Consider the following 23829-nt stretch of genomic DNA (forward strand, 5'->3'; position numbering starts at 1 on the left):
AGAGAATTTCTCAAAGATTAACAAAGCAGAAGATTTGGCAAAGGTATTTTTCTAGGTGTATTTTTGGAAAATGTATAAAATTTTGAAAAAATATACAAAGGCATGCATTTCAAAATAGCTTAAAGTTGAAACTTTCCTTGGCTTCACACAAACATACTTATTATCTGAACAGACACAATCTCATATTACACTGCTATTTGCTTTATGAATACTCAAGTTATTTTGTGTGCTGCTTTTAACTGTACCTTTGCATGCAGTCTTCCATCATCCTTTTACATTTTATAGTCTCTGCTAACTGATCTTCCAGAGATTTCTGCACCTAAAACAAAGGACTAAAAATAATTTACACTTGGAAAAACAAAGTGTCCACCAATGGATTAATGGATAAATGAAATGTGGTATACATAAAAATATTATTCTTGGGCTATGACAATGTTTTTATTAAAATCTTACTACCCAAATCATTAATTTTAGGAATTAAGTCAATTTCTTTTGTAAAGTCAAGGGGACTGGCACTACTTGCAATAAGTATTATCACTATGAAGGGGATAGATATTTTTATCAGAGACGTTTTTCATATTGTCTACCATATTCTTATACGCAGGCTGTCCCTGACTTGGGATCCTCCAACTTCCTATTGTTTGACTCCATAATGATGTGAAGCCATTGCAAGTTTGACATAATGATGATGGCCACCTTAATTTTTTTGACTTTAAAATGATATGAAACACCCCAATTTCAATGTATGTTGAATTTTGATTCATGATCCTTCCCAGGCTAGCAATATGTGGTATGAGGGACATATAATGCTTTATTAGAGACAGACTTATATTAGATGATTTTTTCAACTGAAGGCTAATGTAAGTGCTCTGAACATGTTCCAGGTAGGCTAGGCTAAGTGAGGATGGGTTTATTGGGATATAACCCCACTGAAAGTCAGTGAGCATCTGTACTACAGGTTGAGCGTCTTAATATTAGAACCTAAAATCCAAAATGCCCCCAAATCCTAATCACTTTTAGGTTCAAAATGACATTCCAAATGGAAAATTTGACATCTGACTTCATGTGCCATGTTGCAGTGAAAACATCTTTGCTTCATGCACAAAATTATAAAACATTACATAAAATTATCTTCAGGGTGTGTGAATATGGTGTATATATTACAAATAAATTTGTGTTTAGACTTGAATTCCCTTCCCAAGATATTTCAATAGGCATGTACAAATATTCCACAATCCAAAACATTTCTAGTCCAAAGCATTTTGAGTAAGATACACTCAGCCTATTCTGCCCCAGAACTAAAATAAGAGATTAACTTACGAAACTTGCACTTGACAAGTCTTTCTCATACTGGTTGAGTTTTTCGGCTTGGTCTTTGACAGTAAGTTTTAATTTGGAATTTGCCATTTTGATCCTAAAATATAATTTTTAAAATAATTAATGTCAGATAATTTTTTTAAATATCATGCAATTTTTGAACAAACACTTGAAGGTATGTTTATGTGAATCCTTAGATATTTGAAAAGTAGATGATTAAACAACTATATCATTTTTCTAGCAATGTCCATGCATAATGTGCAAAATTTAGAAACAAAGTAAAAAAAAATATGCATTTCAAAATAGCTTAAAAGCTGAAAATTTTCCTAAGATTCACACAGATATAGTTACTATTACAACTAGCACTAGTCTCAAACTGTAACACTTATTTTCTTTATAATACTCAAGTCTTTTTATTTTTCTTTTTTGCTGCTTGAAAGCATACTTTTTCCATTGGTCTAGCATCTTCTCGGCACGGTGTCCTTCCTCTTTGAGTTGATCCTCTACTTCTTGAAACTAAAACAAAGATTAGAAAAATGTTTACACTTGGAAATGACCCACATTTCCCTCACTGGATGGACAGCTAAAAAATGTAGCATATAGAAAACAAAGTTTTTAGACTAACACACTATTTGCGTTAAAAATAATAATGATCTAGTACAAATCTGCTCATCACCTGAAGAGATTTTTGTAGCTAAATTTCATTGGAACCCTGACACACCCCTTCATTCTGCATATTATTTATAGATACTTTTCTGCCATCACTGCACAGTGGAGCTGTTGCAACAGGAATCTTCTGGATCATAAAACCTAAAATATACTATTTGGCCCTTCACAGAGAAGGTTATCTACTTCTGTTACAGGATGAAAACACAACATTATTCTTGCTTTTACAAATTATATTGTATTACATAAATACTATTAAATACTCAATGAATACATTATTCTTAATTTTACAAACTATATTGTATGAGATAAATACTCAAATTTATAAAATTGATAAAATGGGGAAAGAGAAGATTACATTATGATAAGCATGTATATTTTGTATTCTAAGATCACAACATCAACTTTTATTATTTTATTTTATTCACATTTAATTTTATTGTAACAAGGCAACTTATATACTTTCAGCATCTAACACTCACCATTATCTTTCCTTTTAGGAAAAGGAAAAGGACTTTTAAAAATAAATGGGAAGAAAAGTACAACAGAGAATGTCAACCCCAAAGTTAAGTCGCAAGGCTTAAGTTTTCACTAGGAGAGAATTTAATTTAAATGCGTCGCCTTAAACTGTGAGGATGACTATTAAACTTTGCGATTAAACACGACAAAAGAGAGGCCATCATGTTAAAATTACCACTTAACCTACCCAGTCACATCAAAGCCATGTTTTACTAACCATCGTGACCAGATGTTTATTTATTTATTTATTTTTGTGAACATGAGGAAGTAGACAGGCACAAGTTGGTAAATGCTAACTGTTCATATTCATAGACACATTGTAGTCTCTGAGCCAATTTACAGGTAAAATAGACAAAAGGCTAGAACTTTGTGCACTGCTACACAGGGGGACAGCACCCTTCAGCTTCCCACAGAGCAAGGGGACCAGGTTTTCCTTTTTCTCTCACATCTCAGTGGTGTGTATGCTTCAGATGACAACCAGATGTCTCATGGAATAGTTTGAGAGGTGGACCTTTACAGAGGCCAAAAGATCTGGGTTTGAGTACTGGCTCCACCAGTACTAGCTGTGTGACCTTTAGCAAATTAGCAACTTGGTTTCTTCATCTACAACATGAACAGAATAGCACTGATTTCCTCATGTGGGTGTTGGGAAGACTGAACTGGGGAATACACGTAATGCACTTAGAAAAACATGAGGCACATGGTGAGTGGCATATAATATTTACTATTAACATCTTGTTGTATTTTATGTTCTAATTTTATAGTTTAGGCAGGTGACATGCCAATGAAAATGGTCCCCGACAGCTGCACTCAACTGATCTCCACACTACTAAAATGGGCAATAAATGCAGAGCATGACGCCCACAACAGTCCCAAATTCTGAGATAACAGTCACCAACTCCAGTAGCCAGCATTGTTCTCGTCCACTCATAAGAATTCATAGTTTACTTATCTCCATAGCAATCAGTGGGATGCATGACCATGAACTGCAGTGCACAGAGCATCTTCTGGAGTGAGTTGTATGGAACTTACATGACCCCAGGCAATAGCCTCAACCTGAAAACACTGGACTCCATTGATAAATCAAGGTGCCTTGATCACTTCATTCCCAGCAACTGGATATGATGGGCTGCTCTAGCAAGCATTCTGATGATCAAGTTAAGGTCATGTGCTGTGGTAGATCAGAAAGGCCAGAGCTTTTCAGTTGGAAAGGCAATTATCAATCTACAAGTCCCAATTCTGACTTTGTAATGAAGGAATACTAATTTAATTTTTTTTTCTATAGTGAGAATGACATGAATATTTTTTTTTTCCTGCTGGTTGCATCTACATTCACTTATTTATTTGGTTGAACACTTTCCTTGGAAATTAAATTAGTACTAGCAGGAAAGAAGCAGACTGGTTTGGCCCTAACTCATTAAAACAAACAAAGAAACAAAACAAAAAACAGAAAAACATTTTCTTGCTACTGTTGAAACAGCAATGAACAATAAGAAAGAACTACAGGAAATATTTCAAACTTTATCAATATTAAATAAGATTACATGAGGAGATAAGCAAAGACATAGAGTACTTTCCAGATGTATATCTTTGAAGGAGATAAGGAAATCAAAATATAATTCCTTGGTATAGAGAATATTTTCAATGAAAAGGCCATTTTTGATTAGAATGCACTAGTCTCTCCTCTATAAAACCTGAATAACTTGATTTAGAATCAGAAAAGGGGCTGCTGGAGTCCTTATCACATAGGCCTGGCCCTAATGTCCTTTGAAGCACTGAGACCTGTCTCTCAGGTTAAACTGCAACTCAGTCTGTTTCCCTCCATCTACCAATCATCCCTCGCAACCACTTGCTACACATATATTTTACAGTTTCTCTCCCCCCTCCCTTCTAAAAGGCATCTTTAAAAGCCACTGACTATCACTGAAACATTGGGCAATCATTCATACCCCCCATGTGCATGGTATTTGGAAATAAACCTTTCTCTTATTAATCTACTATAACTGTGAGTTGATCTTTTCAGCAAATCAACCTAGGGGAAAAGGGCAAGTTTCCCTGAGACTCCCCTTCACCTTCTTTCCATATAAATTCCTTAATTCCCCAATTACAAACTTCATTGGGAAGATATTGCAATGGATAAATCACAGCTAGACATATTTACAAAATACTTTTCACTAAATTCTGTTAAATACCATCTATTAATTATAAAATAACTTGGAAAAAGTCACTGAAATATATATCCCAAATAGAGAAAATTAATAACAATAGCAAGAAAGAGTTTTTTCTGTTTTTTTAATAAAAAGTTCCAATTTTATATTTTATTGCTTAAAATATACTTAGAATAAAATTTTATTATATCAATTATCAGTATAGTATAAAGTATTTAATTATATTCTAACAAATGTTAATCTAAAACATTTTCAATTTATATAAGGATAACTTATAGGCATATCAACTTTTGCTATTAAATAATAGCTGTGTACATTAATGCAATTATGGGGTACAATGTGCTCGTTTTATATGCAACTTAGATATTATTCTCACCTTAGGCAAATTTATAATTGAACAAGATGACTCCTCATGAAAAAATAAAAGCCCTCAGAATGGGAGAAAATATTTGCAGGTTATACCTCCGATAAAGGTTTAATAACCAGAATCCACAGAGAACTCAAACGTATTAGCAGGAAAAGAACAAGTGATCCAATCACAGGGTGGGCAAAGAACTTGAAGAGAAACTTCTCTAAAGAAGACAGACACACGGACTACAGACACATGAAGAAAAGCTCATCATTCTTAATCATCAGAGAAATGCCAATCAAAACTACTTTGAGATATCACCTAACCCGAGTAAGAGTAGCCCACATAACAAAATCCCCAAACCATAGATCTTCGCATGGATGTGAAGAAAAGAGCACACTTCTACACTGCTGGTGGGAATGCACACTAATATGTTCCCTTTGGAAGGATGTTTGGAGAATACTTAGAGATCTAAAAATAGACCTGCCATTCGATCCTATAATTCCTTTACTAGGTATATACCCAGAAGACCAAAAATCACAATATAACAAAGACATCTGTACCAGGATGTTTATTGCAGCCGAATTCATAATTGCTAAGTCATGGAAGAAGCCCAAGTGCCCATCAACACACGAATGGACTAGCAAATTGTGGTACATGTATAACATGGAACATTATGCAGCCTTAAAGAAAGATGGAGACTTTACCTCTTTCATGTTTACATGGATAGAGCTGGAACATATTCTTCTTAGCAAAGTATCTCAAGAATGGAAGAAAAAGTATCCAATGTACTCAGCCCTACTATAAAGCTAATTTATAGCTTTCATATGAAGGCTATGACCTAACTATAGCTCAAGAATATGGGGAAAGGACCAAGGGAAGGGATGGGAGAGGGGAGGTTATGGTGGACGGAGGGTAAGGGGTGGGGCCACATCACGGTGCATCTTAGAATGGGTACAAGCGAAACTTACTAAAGGTAGAATACAAATGTCTACATACAATAAGCATGAAAATGCGATGAAGGCTACGTTGAACAGTTTGATGAGAATATTTCAGATTGTATATGAAACCAGCACATTGTACCCCTTGATTGCACAAATGTACACAGCTATGATTTAATAATAAAAAAATTAAAAAAAGCAATGCAAAATGAAGGACTAACTTATTCTGCACAGATTAGATAACAAGTACTAAAGAATAAAGTCAACGAAAGTCAGAACACTCAGAGAAAGTTTCATGAAGAAGGAAAAATTGTGCTCAGGTCTGAATGAGGTTAGATGATCAGAAGCTAAAAAAGCGGGAAGCACAGCATGAGCAAGGCAGAGAGATGGTCAAATCTGCTAACTAACTGAGGATGACAGTCAATGGCAGGGAAATAAAATATCCGCTTGATATCATTTAAATTAATGTTCATGGGACTATGATGCATTGGTGGCAAAAAGTAGAAACAAACCTACAGGTCCAGCAAGTGAAGAATCGATCACCAGTAGGACCACACCATAGAATAGTACTAGACCGTGAAAGGAAATGAAGTATTGATCCATACTACAACATGGATTCATCCTGAAAACACGCTTTGTGAAACAATCCAGTCACAAAGGACTAAGTAGTATGTGGCTCCATTTATAAGAACTGTCTACAAAATAGCATGGTAATGGCACAAAAATAAAGATGTAGATCTATGAAATTGGATAGAGAGTTTAGAGATGAACCCAGCCACATATCGCCATTTAATCTTTGAAAAGCCTACAAAGAGCATGCAATGAGGAAAAAGATCCTTATTTAACAAATGGTGCTTGAAGAACTGGTTATCCACATGTAGAAGACTGAAACTGGACCTGCACCTCTCACCATTGACAAAAAATTGATTCTTCGTAGATGAAAGATTTAATTATAAGACACAAAACAATAAAAATTCTAGGAAAGAGTGGGGGAAAACACTTGAATACATTGGCCTGGGAAAAAACTTTGTGAGATAGACCCTCTTAGCAATTGCACCAAAAATCAATACCTGGGACTTGATCGAGCTTAAAAGCTTTTGCACACCTAAGGCTACCGCAAATGAAACCAACAGACAGCCTTCAAATGGGAGAAAGTTTTTGCATGTTATGAATCTGACAAAGGCCTAATAACTAGAATGTACACAGAACTCAAATTGAACCTTAAGAAAGTATAAACAACCCTCTCTATAAGTGGGCAAGAGATTTGAACAGAAACTTGAGGACGACAGACGAATGTCCATCAAACACTTGAAAAAATGCTCATTGTCTTTAATCACCAGAGAAATGCAAATCAAAACCACTCTAAGATATCACCTAACCCCAGCAATCCCAGAACTACAGATGCTATTGTGGAGATGGAGAAAAGGGATTCTTCTACCATGCTGGTGGGATTGCAAAATAATACAGCCTTTTTGGAGAGAAGTATGGAGGATCCTCAAAAATCTAAAAGTAGACCTACCATTTGACCCTGCAATCCCATTACTAGGTATCTATCAAGAATAACAAAAATCATTTTACCACAAAAACATTTGCGCTAGAGTGTTTACTGTGGCTCAATTCATAATTGCCCAGTCATGGGAGCAACCTAAGTGTCCATCAACCTATGAATGGATCAACAAACTGTGGTATATGTATACCATGGAATATTATTCAGCCATTAAAAAGATGGAGACTTTACATCTTTTACATTTACCTGGATGGAATTGAAATACACTCTTCTTAGTAAAGTACCATAAGAATAGAAAAGTAAATATCCAGTATGAAATCCATACCTCCATACCTATATGAAATCAATATATAAACAATTACATGCTCATAAGAACAATAAAACACTCTTATAGTCCAGTTTGTGGGTAGAGTGAAGCGGGGTGGGGAACGTTTGGCAGAATGAGGGAGGGCACAAGGAAAGATCTCACCTATTGTGCACATTGTGAGGATGTATAATATGCCCCTTGAAAAAAAATAAAATAAAATTTGATTGATAAAGTCTCCCTCACCCCCACCCCACCACCCCAAAAATGAACTGTCTAGATAAGCAAATCTATGGAGATAAGGTAGATGGTGCTTGCCCAGGCCTGGGGAAAGTGGAGGGATAAGATGAGGGTGGAGGTTATGGTTATAAGATGTGGGGTTTCTTTTCGCATTGATGCAAATGTTCTGAAATTGATTGTGATGATGGTTCCACAACCCTGTGAATATACTAAGAGACATTAAGTGGTGAACTGCATGGTATGTGAATGAGACCTCAATACATTTGCTTTTAAAAATCCAATGGCAGGATCTGGGTAATTTTCTTAATTCTTTATTTTGGATGTACCTCCTATCCAAGACCTGAATATTTCTGTGCTTTTACAATATAATTAAAGTGAAATGGAAATGAAGGCAATTAACTTTGCAAAGAGTTTATAAATTAACCTAAAACATTTTCATTTTATTTATTTATTTTATTTATTTTTTTTAGAGACAGAGTCTCACTTTATGGCCCTCTGTGGAGTGCTGTGGCCTCACACAGCTCACAGCAACCTCCAACTTCTGGACTTAAGCGATTATCTTGCCTCTGCCTCCCGAGCAGCATTTTCATTTTAGACAAGAATATAAAGGCCTTTCTCTATGAGTTAACCTGAAATCCATAAAATAAGTATGCACAGATTTTGTATCCATTCACAAAATTGAAGATATGTTCTGGAACATTTCATTAGACATTACCCTGATTTAATCTGGCTTGCCTCACAATGGCAATAGAGAAATCACTGAAAACTACTGCTTAACAGGAAAAATGTCTCACAACTTCTGTGAAAAATGATGCATAATCCTCGACTTTCCTAAGGGTATATATTATAAGAAAATATGGTATTTTTCTATGTAATTTTAAGGAAAAGTGGAAGAATGAAAGTCAGAATTTAAGAAATAAATACATGATAAAGATAATAAAATGGTACAAAACTACTCATAATGAAAATATAAAAAGAAAACTGTCACCTGCAGCTAGTATTCTAAAACACTTTATGTTATTGGATCAGCTCTAGATTAACGGGTGGCATGTTAATTATGTACATACTTGGTTTGTCATCTGACTTATTTTTCTCATTGAATGTTGGGTCTCATCTTCTAAATGAATGTGACAACGTGATGTAGTTTCTAGTAACGTCTCCGATCTGGATAGTTTTTGCATGGTATCACACAGTTCTTGGCGAAGTTGTCTCAAAACTGCCTGGTAAGATATTTTTGTTGCAGATATTATAAACACTTTATTATTAGGATGTGTTAATAATATTTAACTTTAACATATATACCTTGAAGATTATCATCACATACATTGCATTGACTCACCTTCTTTTCCTCCTGTGTACACATTCCTGTTGACCACTAAATTTGGCTAAGGACACTAAGGAAAGTGCTACCTCCCCCCCAAGTCAGTATTCTACTGCTCAGACAACAGATTCAGTCCTCTATTCATTCCTCCCCTCATGAATGTGAAATGCATAAGGACCAACTGAAGGCTTAAAAGGAATGTGAAATGCATAACAAAAGATTCATATGCATGTGGATGGGATAGTGGTGGCAAATTCTACCCTGTAAAATGGTTTCTTTCTTTTTGATTAGAAGCTCAGATCAGCCTCAAAGTTTCTCACAAATTCAGTCCTCTGCTCAAACTATCCCAATAATCCCTATTTTAGAATAAAAGTAACATTCCAATGGCTCCTGCAGGCCCTAAGTAAACTGGCCTCCACCTCCCTCCCTAATCACAACTCCTGCAACTCCTACCCCTACTCAGCTTCCTATTCACTTTTTTCTGCTTCGGCTCTGTCTTAAAATGAGGCAACATAAAGACACTAAAATTATGATTTCAGCATTTTTACTCTATGTCTATTAACAATTTATAACTTAAACTCTTAAAATGTTGTGACACACTGTCTTTACTCAAAGTAAAACATCTCTCAGTACTAACTTTTATTTGCTGGAAACAAGGTATGTTTCTAGGCTGATATCACAAATATAGATCTAGATAGTCTCACATTCAAAAAGATACGATGCTTAGTCACTACCAAACACCACTTCACTTTTCTTTTTGGAAGGTTGAAAAATGATTATTTCTTGATACTTACTTCTCTTTTCACTTTCTCTTTTTTATATTGGTACTGCCTTTCTTTTAAATGATTGCATTCATCAAGCAACTTCTTGTTTTTGTCCTCCAAAAGCAGACTGTACTTTTCATGCCCTACTTCAAGAGCCTTCACCACTGCAGCACACGGGCTGTCTCTGGTGTGTTTTGCCTTCTCTTTATCTGCAGAATCCTTGTGAACATCATCCAGCTGTTGTTGAAGTGACATAGTTTTACACTGCAGTCCGGACAGTCTCTGCTCTAAAGACTCCTGCTTTACAATGTACATACTCACTGTTCTTTGTTCACTTTGATACTTCAGTTGAATGTTCTGCTTTTCAAACTGTGCTTCCATCAGGTCTCTCTGTGCACCTTCTAGAGCAAAAGTCTTCTCTCGAAGAGCATCTTTCATGTGACAAAACTCAGCTTGCAGGCAACTGAATTTCTCTTCTGCATCACAAAGTTGTTGGAAAAGGGTTTCAGCACGAGAGTTCATATACTCCAGTGTACCAGACCATTCTTCTTTTGTTCTCCGGACAATGAAGGCAAGGTCTCTTTGGGAGACCTGACTTTGGTGACGCTCATGGTTAGCATCTGCCAGTCTGAGACGGAGGGATTGAAGTTCTACTTCTAGTTTTTCCTGGTTTTCTTTCGCTTCCTTCAGTTTGGCTTGTAGCACTTTATTCTCCTCTCGTAGTATGTTGAGCTGGCCACTATACTGGGCTGTTACTTTCATTAACCTTTCTTCACTGAGCTTTACAGCATTTTGAAGATCATCAGTCTTGTCTTTGATGATTTCCAAGTCCCGCAAGTGTTTCTTGTCTATCTCCTCATTGTTCATTTTCATTCTTTCTACTTTCAATCTTAGTCTGGCAATTTCTTTGTTCAGGAGATCTCTTTCATGTTCAAGCCTTTGACAATTCTAAGTAAAAGAAAGGAAACTTTTAGCTATCACTCAATAAAATAATATATCACGATTTCCCCAGAAAGTAAATAATAACATGCACATTTATGAAATGAAAGGGTTGTAAAAAGCAGCTAACTGGGCAAAGAAGCTGGATCCAAACCTCAAACCTTATAGAGCATAAATTCCTGAAAGTTCAAATATTTACATGAATGCAATGAATCTCTGAAAGCAAAAAAGAAATCAGTAAAGAATTTTTATGAATCTCAAATTGGAAAAGGCTTTCTTTGAATTACAACAAATCCAAATGCACAAAACTCTAATAACTGTGACACACTAGGAAGTTGGGTGCACACTCTGGTGTCTAACCTACATCCCCCTCCATAGTAGGAGCCTCAGCTCTGCGTACACTAGAACATGCAAAATTTGCTAATGTTCTTTAAGTTTTTTTCTGAGAGCATTCTATAGATATTCTGCTCTTCTAACATTTTTATCCTAAGTTATAACAATTATATCTATTGATAAATGACAAATCTAGGCATTGTGCAAAGCATTTCTCTATATATCAATTAACTCAGTTACTGATCACAATTCTGAAAAGGAGAGATTAAACGTATAAGCCCCTTGTAGGATTTTCCTCAGTCTTCTGATCCTAACCCATGAGGCTCATCTACCAAATCACAGTTACCTCTCTGGAATAAATAGATAAATGCAAAATAAGCCTGATATTTCAAAACACAAATGACAAATAAGATAAAATTTGCAGAGGTCTTCTTAGAAAATCATGAGATTACTTTAGATTACAATACATTTTGTTTCTTTCCTCTTCATAATGTTTGAAGTTGTAATAAATGTGAAATAGGGGAAAAATCACTGAACTATTTTACTAGGAACAAAACACCTAATAAGTCATCATTAAGTATATATTATGGTATATTATTTTAAAAAATTCTTTGTATTGAAATAAGATACTACTTGGATGCCAAGATTTATAATAAACAACTTTAGCTATAAATATCATAGTTAATTTTTAAGGCAAGATTTTGGTTTGTTTTATAACTAAACAATAAGCATTGAATCAAAGAGACATCACAACTAATAGTGATGAAGTAAAATAATAAATGTGATGTTAACCAAAGATTAATTTACCTCCAGATTATTTCTAAGGGTCCCCAACTCCACATTTTGGGCTCTCAGTCTGTGTTCCAATTCTTCTTTTATCGCAACTTCTTTTCTATGTTGCTCTATTTCTCTTGTTAACTTTTCCTTAATTTGTTCAAATGCTATAGAATCATTTTTTCTCATCTCTTCCATTTCTTTTAGTGTGAATCTGCAGTTAAATATACTTATCTTAAAATTCATTTTGTTAGCGAAAAGTTCATTTTGAGACCTGACTCTTCATCTATTCATTGATTATCTAATAAAATGACTGTTTTCTTGAATATTTGTTTTTTCTAGTTCTAAGGTTTTGAATATCTCACTTCATTTTCTCCGAAAAGACATGTACACATGAAAGGTAGATGTGAAAGAACATTCTCCTAATTGGTAAGTTTCTGTTAGTTTAGTTACTCTTGAAAAGGATATTGAAAATTTTCAAATGTATAAGTTGAAAATTACTTTTTTACATAGTCATAATTACTCCCAAACTGGGACAGATCATGGAGTGTAAACTAACCAAAATTTACCATTTATAAATAAGTTTATGAATTCACTGGAGGGAAATGTTCATCTCCACAAAACAGCACAAGCATTCCTGAAAGTCACTGGCAGTGTAAGAGAACTCATTCCGATGTCTCTCACACAACATATAATTGCAGACTGCTATTTTTATATTTGCTACCCACGTGTTCTGTGTTTTAATTAAACAATGAAGAATAATATATGTTTTCAACACAAAAGTTTAAATTAATTTTATCTGTGTAGGAGAGATGTTGAACAAGCGAATCAGTAGTCACTTTCCATTTTCCTTTTCATTCCCTGCATTATGAAAACAAACTATGTAATTTCCTTAAGAAACTTCTTCTGGGTTGAAAAAGGCCAATTAAAACTCTGTTGGTTGAGTTATAAATTTGCATAAACATTCCTGAGAACCATTTCAAAATATTGATCAAAGCCATTTTCATAAGATTACTTTAACCCAAGAATTCTATATTGAAGAATATGTTAAAGGCATATAATTTGAAAATTAAGACTTGTGTAAAAATGTTCATAACAATATTAATTATAATAGAAATATTTAAAATTCCAAATTCAATTTGTTAAATAAATGGAGATTTCCCTAAGGTGAACTTCTAATATAGTTATTAGAATTATGATTTAAAAGAATATACATTTAATTATCAGTAATTGTAATTACAATTAAGAACTTATTTTATTATTTCCAAGAATTTTATACCGCGGAAGACTAAGAAGACTTCTCTCCTATTAAATATCAGATGATATGTCAGCAATGTCAAAAATTCTCCAACATATAAATAAACAAATATTTCAAATAAATAGTTCCAAATAAATAGTTCAAATGTTTCTTTAAAGCTAGGATTTCATACCTCAAACTGTGGAGTTTTTGCTCCCATTCACATCTTTGATGGTATAACTGTAAGTTTATTCCTTTCGTTTTAGATAGCTTCATTTTTAGAAAAATAATCATAGTTTCCAGTGCTTTGATATTATCTGTAAGTTTTTTATAATAATTTTTATTACGTTCTGCATGGCTCTTACAGGGCAGAGCTGTGTTTTGAATTTCCAATTGGTTAAAAGAATCTGTATCAGGATGAAAAAAAAGAAAGAGAATACAGGAACAGTTTTTGTATATAAAGGGCTTCACATTCTCACAGTCACTCACTCACACATTATACATATATAACTCAGTGGGTACAGTGGCGGACATGTGATACTGAGCTCTGCAGAACTAGACAGGACCTCTGCTCTTATTTAGCTTGAAGTAAAGTGAAAAAAAAAAAAGACAAAACAGTGACAATTATTAATTCAGATAGATTCTGTAAGAAAATTAGTATGTTATGTAAGAGAATTTAATCTATACTGGGCCCAGGGAAGATTTCTCTGAGGAAGAGATGACCATACGGACAGATGAAGGATGAGAAGCAAGCAGTAAAGTAAAGCAAGAATAAAAGCATGCTGGCCGGTCCATAGCATGTGCTGAAGTTCTACTGCAATCTCCTTCTAGCCAAGACAGAGGAACAGGTGTGAATTTTCCCCCTTACCCCCCCAAAAAAAAAACCCAGCCAAAATACATTAAACAGTTATTATTAAGACAGTAGAATTTAGGCAACAAAGACAAAGATCTTTGAAAAATAGAAAACAAGAGAAGGAAGCCTTGGGAATGCCCCAGATCCCTGCCTTAACAGAGTTTTCAGGAAAGCACACCTGGAGAAAAAAAATAAAAAAAAAGAAAAAGCCTGACCTACACGCTACCAGACTCCCCTAATTGTAGTTGAGTAAGGAGAGTCTGAAAAGACCAAAGCAGGCAGTGATCACAGGATAGCAACTGAAGAGGAGAAAGCAGTATAGTGAAAGAATCCTGGAGATGTGTGGAGATTCCCCTCTCAGGTATTTATCAGAGTAGTCAACTGTGCATGTTGCTAGGAATTATTTGAGACTAAGAGAAAAATTATCTAAACAACATCAAGGTCAACCAAGCCTGGTGCTCATATAGTGCCAGGAAGTGTCCATTCTCATAATGAAGGATGGAAAAACACAGACTGCATAAGATAATCATGAAATAGGTCTTGCCTCTTGCGTAGGGTATTATCTCAAATTATAAAAGCAACAGCAGAAAGGGCCAAGCTGTTTTAAAGTAACGCAACCCTATCCCTATGTAAATCTTAGACATGGAAGAAATTAAAAATTAAAAAAACCTGTACTGATAGATGTGTAAATTGTAATGTCAGAGAGGCAGACTACACCAGATAGGAAAAAAAAAACAAAAAATATTAGATATCATGAAAGAAAATATTCACAAAACTGAGATATTTGTGATCTATGAGAAACCTTTGATGAAAAAATACTTCTAATTATCCAAAACTTCACAAAACCACCCAAAGGGCACTAGATGTCACTAGGTTCAACAAATACAGACATATCACAGATTTACTCACAGATTTATCCACCTAATGTATATACATATAATGTTAGAAGAAAAACAGTATTTAAATATACAATACACATATAAAATAACATTGTGGATTGTTCTCTACTTCATAATAGGACCGTTCAACAGCATGCTGTGCATGTTGTTTTATTAATAATTCACAAACTTCTGTTACTTTTTATATTTCCATCAGTGTACATCCTGTTTGTTACATATGAAAAGATTTCCTCTGCTATTCTAACAATTTTATTTTCATCTTTTAAGGCCTTAGCCTGCTACATGAAGCCTTCATTGATTCCTGCTGTTTCACCAGATAAATAGGCATCTCCATCCTCAGGGCTGCCTTAGTACTCTAGTGTCATCTCTACTGCAATGTTCCTACCTAAACTGTAAGTCGTTTCTTGCCATGTCTCTAACCTTTGCCCCTATACTGTAAGCACAATATTTCAAAACTTCTGGAACAGTCTTTATCTGTTTTACTCAATAATTATTGATGCTGTAGCTGGAAGGAATATAAATAAAACTGTCAAAAATGAGTTTTCCAGCGATCATGTCTGAGTTGACACTTAGATGAGCCAAATTAAAGGGCGTAGGGGCCAGGAAAGGATGAGAGCAGGAGAGGAAGCAGAAAGCAAGAGAGAAAAAATCCTGAAAAAAACATATGTATATGTATTTGTCTACAGTAGAGGGATTGGTGAGCCAGGCATTCTAGAAGCTCAGGGATGCCAGAAAAAAATGCAGACAGGGAAGAGACAGCAGAAATCCTTCTATGAAATTTCATGGTGCTTGGATATTAATATTTCAAAGAGATATTAATTATCCCATTTTCACCGAAGTAAATCACTCTAAATTCTATATGGAAGATGAATTTCAGTAAAACACAAGTGAATGGCAGAAGATGAATTACAAGGAAATATTGGAAAATAAAGGCAATGTGGGCCTGAAATAAGTGAATGTTTCTTGGAAATATATTTGGGTATCAAATATCAGTGCCCCATATAGGATGGATGTTTTTATCAAATAAATAAACACATAAACCCTGGTTTTGTATTTTAATTTTTTCAATATTAATAAAAAACATAATAAATATCTGTGGATATGCCTATGTAATACAAAAGCCATTAGGAGTATCATAACAGCTTTCAAAGAGTTTGATGTTGCAGCACTTATGTGATGGAATATTATAAAAATCAATGTAAATTAAACCAAATATACTTGTGTCAATATGGATTGATCTCACAAATGCTGAGCAAATAAAAGAAAGTCACAGAATGACATATGAAGCCTCACAATTAAGTTTACAAACTCACAACCGTGTGCTTACGTTGGTAGTACTGTACAAGCCCCTCATTAACGTTTCATAACCTTGGTGTATCAGTGTCTCATGACTCTGTTTATGTTGACTGTCTTTCAGAATGGAGTTCATTATCAATGCTTTTACAGTTTTGGTGGGAGTGAAAACTAATGCAGCCTCTTTGGAAAGAAGTATGGAGAATCCTCAAAGAACTCAAATCAGACCTTCCAGATGATCTCACAATCCCATTACTAGGCATCTACCCTCATATCAATCTGAAATAATAAATAAAATAAGATGGCTCTAAAAGAAATGAAGTCTTTAAAAAAATCTAAACTAAATGTTAACAAATAAAATTCAAAGATATATTAAAAGGATAATACCTTATAAACAAATGAGGTTTATCCCAGGAACACAGGGTTAATTTTACATTCAAAAGTCCCTGTTATTCACCATATTACAAATCAAAAGTGAATTATAGGACCATATCAGTAGATGGAGGCATGAGAAAAAATTTAATACTCATTCTTTATTTAAAAACACTCTCAGCAAACTAAGAATATAAAGGAACTTCTTCAGCATGACAAGGAGCACCTGTGATAAACTTTCAGCTAACAGATGTCATGGGGAGAACTGAATGCTTTCTCTCTAAGACCAGGAAGAACATAGGAATGCTACTTTCAGTGCTGTCATTCAGCATTGCACTGAAGATTCTGGCCAGTACAGTGAGCCAGAAACAGGAATCAAAGGCATCCTAATTGGAAGGAAGAAGTAAAACGTGATCTTTATTTACAACCATGATCACATACTAGGGTGAGTGAACTCCAACCTGTGAGCTAGCTTTGTTTTATGATAACGCAGATGTTCATTAATGTCTGTATTGACTGCTCTATGACCACTCTCATACAATAATGACAGAATTGATGAGCTACATCAGAGTTTGTTTTACAACAGGTTTAAAATATTTACTATCTTTTTTATTTCTCAATAATTTTTTATTAAATCATAACTGTTTACATTAATGCATTTCTGGGGTACAATGTGCTGATTTTATATATAATTTGGAATGCTTACATCAAACTGTTTACTATAGCCTTCACCTCACTTACTTACTTATTGTGTTAAGACATATTTATACTCTACTCTTAATAGATTTGACATGTACCCTTGAAAACCCCCCAAGTTACCTGACCCCTCCCCTCACTCTCCTCTTTCCTCCTTCATTCTGGGCGATAGCTGTGTTTTATCTTTCATATGAAAGTGGGGGTGATTGCATATTGGTTTCTCAAAAGTACTGAGTACATTGGATACTTTTTCTTCCATTCTTGAGATACTTTACTAAGAAGAATATGTTCCAGCTCCATCCATGTAAATACAAAAGAGCTAAAGTCTCCATGTTTTTTAAGGCTGCATAACATTCCATGTTATACATATACTACAGTTTATTAATCCATTCATGGGCGGTTGGGCTTCATCCATGATTGGGAAATTATGCATTGGTTGCAATAAACATTCTGGTGCAAATATCTTTGTTGTATAATGATTTTTGGTCATCTGGATATATTAGAGGAATTGGAGGATCATATAGCAAGTCTACTTTTGGTTCCCTAAGTGTTCTCCAAACTTCTTTCCAAAAAGAATGTATTAGCTTGCATTCCCAACAGCAGTGCAGAAGTGTTCCCTTTTCTCCATATCCATGAAGAAAGTAGTTTGAGAAAGCAAAGCTTTGACAACATAGAGTCCATTTAGAAAATCTCAATGAATCTATCAAAGAGGTACTACAAGTCATAAATGAGTTAAGTTGATGATACAAAATCAACATATAGAAATCACCTGTATGTCCAAATACAATTAGCATTAAAATATAAAAGCAAAAATGTTTAAAATGTCATTTATAACAACATAAAATACAGATAAATGCAATAAAATAGGGAGGACATATATACTCCATAGCACAAAATGTTAGCTGAGAAAATTAAATATGACCTTCACAAATAAAGTAATGCACTTTATTCAGGAATGAAATAATTCATTATTGTTAAGAAGTCAATTTTCTCCAAATTAACCTATAGAAGCATCATGAGCACAACCTAATTCCTAGTAGGCCAGTAAGTTGTTTTCTGTTTGTTTGTTTTTGTAGAGACAGAGTCTCACACTGTTGCCCTTGGTAGAGTACTGTGATGTCACAGCTCACAGCAACCTTCAACTCCAGGCCTTAGGTGAGTCTCTTGTTTCAGCCTCCTGAGTACCTGGGACTACAGGCACCTGCCACAACTACTGGCTATTTTTTATTTGCAGTTTGGCCGGGGCCAAGTTTGAACACGCCACCATCGGTATATGGGGCTGGCACTCTACCCACTGAGCCACAAGCGCCACCCAGTAACTTGTTTTTAATTGACAAGCTATTCTAACATTTATGCACCAAAATAACCCTGAAGAATATAACCAAATTGAAGGGGTGCTTTTAGGAATTGTATGAACCCTTATTAACTAGAACAACATGAAACAGGCACAGTTTGAGTGTCCCTTATCCAAAATGCTTGAGAGCAAAAGTGTTTCAGATCTTGAAACATACGTACACATAAAATGAGATCATCTTGGGAATGAAACCTAAATCTAAACACGAAATTACACCTAGGTTTTATATACATCTTACAATAGTCTGAGAATAATTTTCTACAGGGTTTTGAATAACTTTGTGCATGAACAAAGTTTGTGTACATGAGGTCAGGTATGGAATCTTCCACTTGTGGTATTATGTTGACACTCCAAAAGTTTCACATGTACAGCTTGGCGCCAATAGCACAGTGGTTATGGCGCTAGCCACATACACCGAGGTTGGCAGGTTATAGCCTGGCCCAGGTCAAGTAAATAACAGTGACAACAGCAACAAAAAATAGCCAGGCATTGTGGCAGGTGCTTGGAGTCCCAGCTACTTGGGAGGCTGAGGCACCTGAGAATTGCTTAAGCACAAGAGTTTGAGGTTGCTGTGAGTTGTAACGCTATGGCACTCTACTGAGCACAACATAGTGAGACTCTGTCTCAAAAAAAGGAATAAATAAAAAAATTAAAAAAAATTCAGATTGAGGAGCCTTTCATATTTCAGAGTTTTGGAATAGGGATGCTCAACTTGTATAATGGCAGCCAAACTTAAGATGGTTTGACTTAGAATTTTTCAACTTTTTGATGGACTTATTGGGGGCATTAAATGGATTTTTAATTATGATGGTTTTATCAGGACATAGCTGTATATTTGAGGAGCACCTATAGATTAGTGGTACACAATAGAACATCCAGAAACAGACCAGCATGTGTACAGACAACTTGTTTTCAACAAAGGTGCAATGTCAATGCACCAGAGCAACAATGGCTTTTATGGCCTATGAACAAACTGGAGTTCCACATCCCCAAATTGAACTGAAATCCATACATCAAACCATGAACAAAGAGGAACTCAAGAAGGATTATAAGCTTAAATGTAACAACAAAAACTGTAAAACTTTTAGATGCATAGGAGAAATTATTTGTGACCTTGCACTAGGTAGACCATTCTTAAATAGGACAAAACAAAAGCCATTATTAAACAAACAGATAAACCAGAATTCATTGGAATACTATTAAAAAATGAACACTGGGAAACATTTTTTGGAACGTTTGGAAACATTCCTTGGAATGCAAACCAGGAAAGATTCCTTGCAAAAAACAAAGCTAGTAAAGAAACTGTATCCAGAATATATAAAGAACTCTTAAAACTCAACAAAGAGAAGAACAGTTTAATTTTTTAAATGGCAAGAAATTTGCAAAGACAGCTCATTGAAGATGTACAGATGACAAATATGCACATGGGAGGATGCTCAACATTATGAGTCATTAGGATGCTGTGTATTGAAACCAAAATAGTATGCGCAAAGCATGCACATCAGAATGTCTAAAATTAAAAACAATGATATACTGAGTGTGAGGATGCAGAGAGAATGGAACTGTCATGGACTGCTGTCAGGAATGGAAAATGGTACAAATACTATGAATACTATGGAATGTAATTTAGCAGGTTCTAAAATAAGGGAATATAAAACGCCAGGAGGAGAGTGCTGTGGGTGATGAGTTTGTTAACTCTCTTATTATGGCCATGGGTTCACTTGTATATTTCAAAACTTACGATATTGCACATTTCTTCATATACTAATTACGCCTCTCTGAAGCCACTGAAAGCAGGAACAAACACCTAAGACAGTGGCCGAAACACACAAAGAAAGAACAGCCAGGCACAACTCTAGCAGGATAATGCTAGAGTTGAGATCTCTAATCTTATAATAATGAGAAGTGGTAGATGTATTTTCAACAAGGATTTTTAACACGATGGGATCCTCATTTTTAAAAGTACAGTAGGCCCTCCATAGTTGACCACCTCCCTGCATTGACCACCTCAATTTGACCTCAAGTTAACCACACATCCACCACACATACGTATCTGTACAGTAGGCCTAGTTCCTTATGTTGGCCATCTCCATGTGTTGACCAGTTCGTTATAGTCCCTTGAGTGGTCAACTCACAGAGGATTGATGATATATATAATGGTTGCAGAGTAGAGCATGGCCTCAGGAGATGGGGTTGTGAGGAAAGCAGTTCTAAGGTTACCGTAGCATTCTGAGTGGGAGATAATGGCAACCTGATGTTGGGAAAGTGTAAGAGAGAAGTAGGGTCAGCAACACACGTGGGTGCCATTTACACTGAGAGAAGTACAGTGGGATTCTCAGAACGCTTTGACTGAGTTCATAACATAATGTAGTTCTCATTCTACATAAACATAAAGCACATTTCTGAGATTAATGTTACCATAATACATGTGTGCTCTACGGTGCAGTGCTAAGCAATGCATATGCTACTGTAGGACACATAAAAAGGTCTTACACTCATGCAATGGTCCTACCTTTATAGTGCTTTCCATGTTGTTTAGCAAGAAATGTCAAATTCTTATAATTAACGGAAGGAAACTCATAATCCTCTGAGGCTCCCTCAGATGACCAGGTTAAGTCATCATGGTCATCCAAAGTGTATATTTGTTTTTTCACCTATAAAATAAAGAACAGTGCTTCAAAATGTCCCCCAAATGTTTACAGCATAGTCTAAATGTACAGAAGTGGTAGTTATCCATTTTCTTTTCTTTTCTTTCTTTTTTAATAAGTCATTTGTACATAGATCATAAACACATTTATGCCATTTCGGGATTCAATGTGTTGATTATTTGTACCACTTTACCTCTTTTATGTTTACATAGATGGAGCTGGAAAATATTCTTCTTCGTAAAGTATCTCAGGAATGAAAAAAATTATTTATTTTTTATATGAGCAAAACCACAGATATTTTGTAAAGTACTGATGTGTGCTAAAAGGATGACACTTTTACCTATGGCTATGGTTCCTTAATCAGTTTTTAAAGGAAATGTCTTTATAGCAAAAGACTCTTTTTATTTTAACTTTATATTTTCAAATTATGACATATTTGATGATTTTTTAATAATACCTTGTTCTTGTTCTTAGATGTTCTCTTTGTAGGCCTAAAAAACACAAATAATTCCTTTTAGCAAATAGGAAATATACAAAATGCAAAATATCTAAAACAATTGTTGTTTAATAAAATATCTGCTTTTGTCATTTATTTCTCCTACTTATAGAGTTTTTAGGGTTTTTAATACATAATGTAAAATCAATCATTTTCTACAAGAGGGATTGAAGTATAAACAGTAACATTAAGAGACAAAGAAAACATACTACATAACATCCTAACAAAGAATTACATTTAGATCAAGCCTTCTGAAAAAGAGAAAGGACAAGCATACTTCTTGCATTATTTGATAGAAATATACCAGGTGTTTGTCACTCTCCTTTTTAATAAATATGGTAATTTACAGGCACTAATACTTATTTTTATTTGAATTATCTAACATACTTATATGAGGGAAATTCTTTTTTTAATAATGTTAAATGTTTGTAATAATGTTAATAATGTTAAATTCAAGGCTAGAAGCTGTGGCTCACACCTGTAATCCCAGCACTCTGGGAAGCAGAGTCAGGGAACTGCCTGAACTCATGAGTACAAGACTAGCCTGAGCGAGAGTGAGACACTGTCACTAAAAATAGCCAGACATTGTGGTCGGGGCCTGTAGTCCCAGCTACTTGGGAAGTTGACCAAGAGAATCACGTAAGCCTAATAGTTTGAGGTTGCTGTGAGCTGTGACACCATAGCATTCTACCAAGTGTTACAAAGTGAGACTCTGTCTTAAAAAAAGAACAATAATAATAATAATGTTTTTCATCTGTACTTTCACAACTTACTATGTAACTATATGTAGTATTTAAAGCACTGTATATGTATTTAATTAATGTGAATCCTTACAGAGCTCTGTGATGTAGCTACCCTTTTAGAGATGTTATCATCCTGTATGGTTTTATAAAGGAGGAGACTAGGCTCAGAACACCAAGTAATTTGCCCAAGCACATACAGATGGTCAGTAGAGACCACACATTCAAACCCCAGAATTCTGGCTCCAACACATGAGCTTCATACCCTGTTGTGAAAATCAAATTTATTGTCAACTGCTCTTAAATGATAGGATAGTAGATAAATCCACATAATCATTCTTTTTATGGCCATAATTATAAACAAAATTTTCTAAATCTCACATATTTTTTAAAAACTAAAAGCCTTCATATGGTTGTATCTAGGCAATTAGAGAAACCTACTTTCAACAAGTTCAAAACTTATTTTTCTAAAGAAAATTCCTCATCAGCACGAAATTATCTATTCCACTGTTTATTCTTGTATTCAACAAATACTTATTGAGTACACAATACACGTCCATGACACTATTGGTACAAAGAAATGTGGTTTTCAAGCTTTATAAATTTATGATACAAAAAAGTGTTATCTGCGATAAACTGTCAATCATTTATTTTTCTATTGTACATAATCAAAATCTTCCCTTTTCTAGGCTATAAAGGTAATACCTTTGATAATTTAGAGTATCTCATAAAATCACAATGCTGCTATTGTTAATGTCATTATACAATGTATATTTTTATCTCCATGAGATAAACTTCATTGAGATAAAGGAGTGTATAACCAAGAGGTACAGAAACACACCTCTCGGTTTACCTTCCAGTTTGGGGCCAAAAATTTCTGTGAAAGCTGTAATGTTGCCACAATACTGTAGTGAGAACAGGGAAGACAATATTCTGGTTTTCCACTTAAACATCAATATTAAATTTGGTGTTAAGCCCACACAATTGAACCATCTGTGCATGGGTTTTTGCTGGTGTCAGTCAGAAACAAAGGCAATCCGCAGTCCATGTTGGCCTTTCCAGAGCCACATGAAGAAAAAAAGATTGAGGCAAATGACGT

At 34.8% G+C, this 23829-nt stretch overlaps 1 protein-coding gene across 1 annotated transcript; it reads right to left on the reverse strand.

Annotated features, from left to right (window-relative positions):
• Positions 1-235: 235 nt before the first annotated feature.
• Positions 236-23778, reverse strand: LOC128579441 (ankyrin repeat domain-containing protein 26-like). The gene is made up of 9 exons (XM_053581535.1): positions 23713-23778; positions 21359-21500; positions 13573-13786; positions 12176-12356; positions 10127-11044; positions 9079-9231; positions 1763-1833; positions 1321-1414; positions 236-319 (listed from the first exon to the last, which is right to left on the reverse strand). Exons 1-9 carry the CDS (start codon positions 23776-23778, stop codon positions 236-238), a joined length of 1923 nt encoding a protein of 640 aa, XP_053437510.1.
• Positions 23779-23829: the final 51 nt, after the last annotated feature.

Source organism: Nycticebus coucang, unplaced genomic scaffold (genome assembly GCF_027406575.1).
Source record: "Nycticebus coucang isolate mNycCou1 unplaced genomic scaffold, mNycCou1.pri scaffold_54, whole genome shotgun sequence".
NCBI classification, from domain to species: domain Eukaryota; kingdom Metazoa; phylum Chordata; class Mammalia; order Primates; family Lorisidae; genus Nycticebus; species Nycticebus coucang.